Here is a 1,711-nt window from a genome sequence, read left to right on the forward strand (position 1 = left end):
TCAGTTTTGTTATTAACTTTTGAACAATTGAAAAGTGCAAAACATATTATATAGTTATCTCTGATCTATTGTCAAACACGCGAGTAATTCTTGTTTGGAGTAATTTTTTAAAGAAGATTTTACTCTTTGTTCATTTGAAGAGCCAAATTTGAGTTCAATAAATTATATTTGAAAAGAATTTTGGCTAAAATTTGCTACTTGCTGAGAGTAATATCTGAATACAGCTCAATGTATATAATGTATTGTCTGATTTGCAGAAAGAATTGTTTTATATTTTTGCTTAGAAAATGCGTCGTTTTATTTGACTTGGTACAAATTTTGATTTTTACTAGATACGCTCCAATGGCTCTTGTAAATTGAACAGTCGCAAATAATCAAACATTTACCAATTAAAACATTCTCGATCTTTTGCTCCAAATTCATCTAATAAAATAAAATCAGACCTGGAGAACTAATTCCTTTTTGAAAACAATCTAATTTTCCGAATTGACTATCAAAATACCGATTCCAAACTTTTCAAGAATCTTTGTACGATTTAAGGTTACATTTCTGAAAGAGTCTTTAATACATTTTTCTAACAGTTAACTTCCTAAATGCGCTATTGTTTATTATAAATTAATTCTGATATAAAGATGCTATTGCTATATGATGTAATTTAATTTCATTACGTAACACTTGGCGATTATAGGAATTTTCCACTTATGTCGTTGGGTGGTGGCAGCTCAAGGCTGCACTCGACTAACAAAACTGCAGCAACATCTCAAAATTATTCAAGCGGGTCGCGTAGAGCCCAAAAAGCAAACGAGTCGGCGCCCTGGACCCAAAATAGCCGGAGGTCTTCGGGCAACCGGGAACACGAGTTTCAATTACAAAACAACACACCATTAAGCTCAGTAAACCACAGTCACAACTCTGTGATGAGCAATAGAAATAGCCACACACAGAATCGAAGTACAACATCTGCTAGCCGGATTCAGAACTTTCTGATCGACTGGAAATGGACATCGCCAAACGAGGCCTCGTCAAATTCTGGCCCTAGTTCGTCGCGAGGTAAAAAAAAGAACAGAGCAAGGAAAAAAGTTAAAAATTTGGTTTTTTTCATTGAAATGAGTATTTGAAAAAAAACTATGAAAAAGCAGCTTCCTAAGTTCTGTGTCATCACCTCACTCAAATGGAATGCTGCTGTAGGCTACAGCTATATGTATGTTGTTGGAAAACGAAATCATTGCACGCTTTTAAAATTTACTTTTGCATTGCAAGTCATCTGAAATATAAACGATTACAACTGTAATGGCAACGTATGTTGTTTAATGTGTAATTTCGGCCCTTTGACTGACCGATAATGAATCATAACAAAAATGCTACTTTTTTACACTTCGGTTAAAATGCTTGAGGAGAAGGAATTATATAATCTACTCCAATGACTTGTTCAGTTCCTTTTGTAACTTTCGGAACTGTTTCCATATTTCCTGTGTGATCAGACTATTTGTTTTCATTACCATGCGTTAAATTAAATAGTTACGAACTATGTTTGTTTCTCTGTTGATAATAGTTTGCAAATAATATAAAGGATTTGCAAACTGTACGATGAGACTCCCCAGTCAAACTCGCATCATTTTGCAAGATCTTGACAGATAAACGTTACTCTCCAGAATCTTGCAATATATTACAAGATAAACGCAGGAGTTCGTCTGATGCTGCTCATTATTGT

The 1,711-nt window shown here is 34.2% G+C and overlaps 1 protein-coding gene across 1 annotated transcript in view; it reads left to right on the forward strand.

The window, feature by feature from the left end:
• The first annotated feature begins 241 nt into the window (after positions 1-241).
• LOC142354026 (uncharacterized) overlaps positions 242-1,711 on the forward strand; it is a 15,066-nt gene continuing 13,596 nt past the window's right edge. Inside the window, exon 1 of the mRNA XM_075406290.1 lies at positions 242-1,050. Within this exon, the coding sequence (XP_075262405.1) occupies positions 702-1,050 (349 nt within the window). The 5' untranslated portion in view covers positions 242-701. The remainder of the gene's footprint in view (positions 1,051-1,711) is intronic.

This window comes from Convolutriloba macropyga, chromosome 15 (genome assembly GCF_964194025.1).
Source record: "Convolutriloba macropyga chromosome 15, txConMacr16.3, whole genome shotgun sequence".
Classification (NCBI taxonomy): domain Eukaryota; kingdom Metazoa; phylum Xenacoelomorpha; order Acoela; family Convolutidae; genus Convolutriloba; species Convolutriloba macropyga.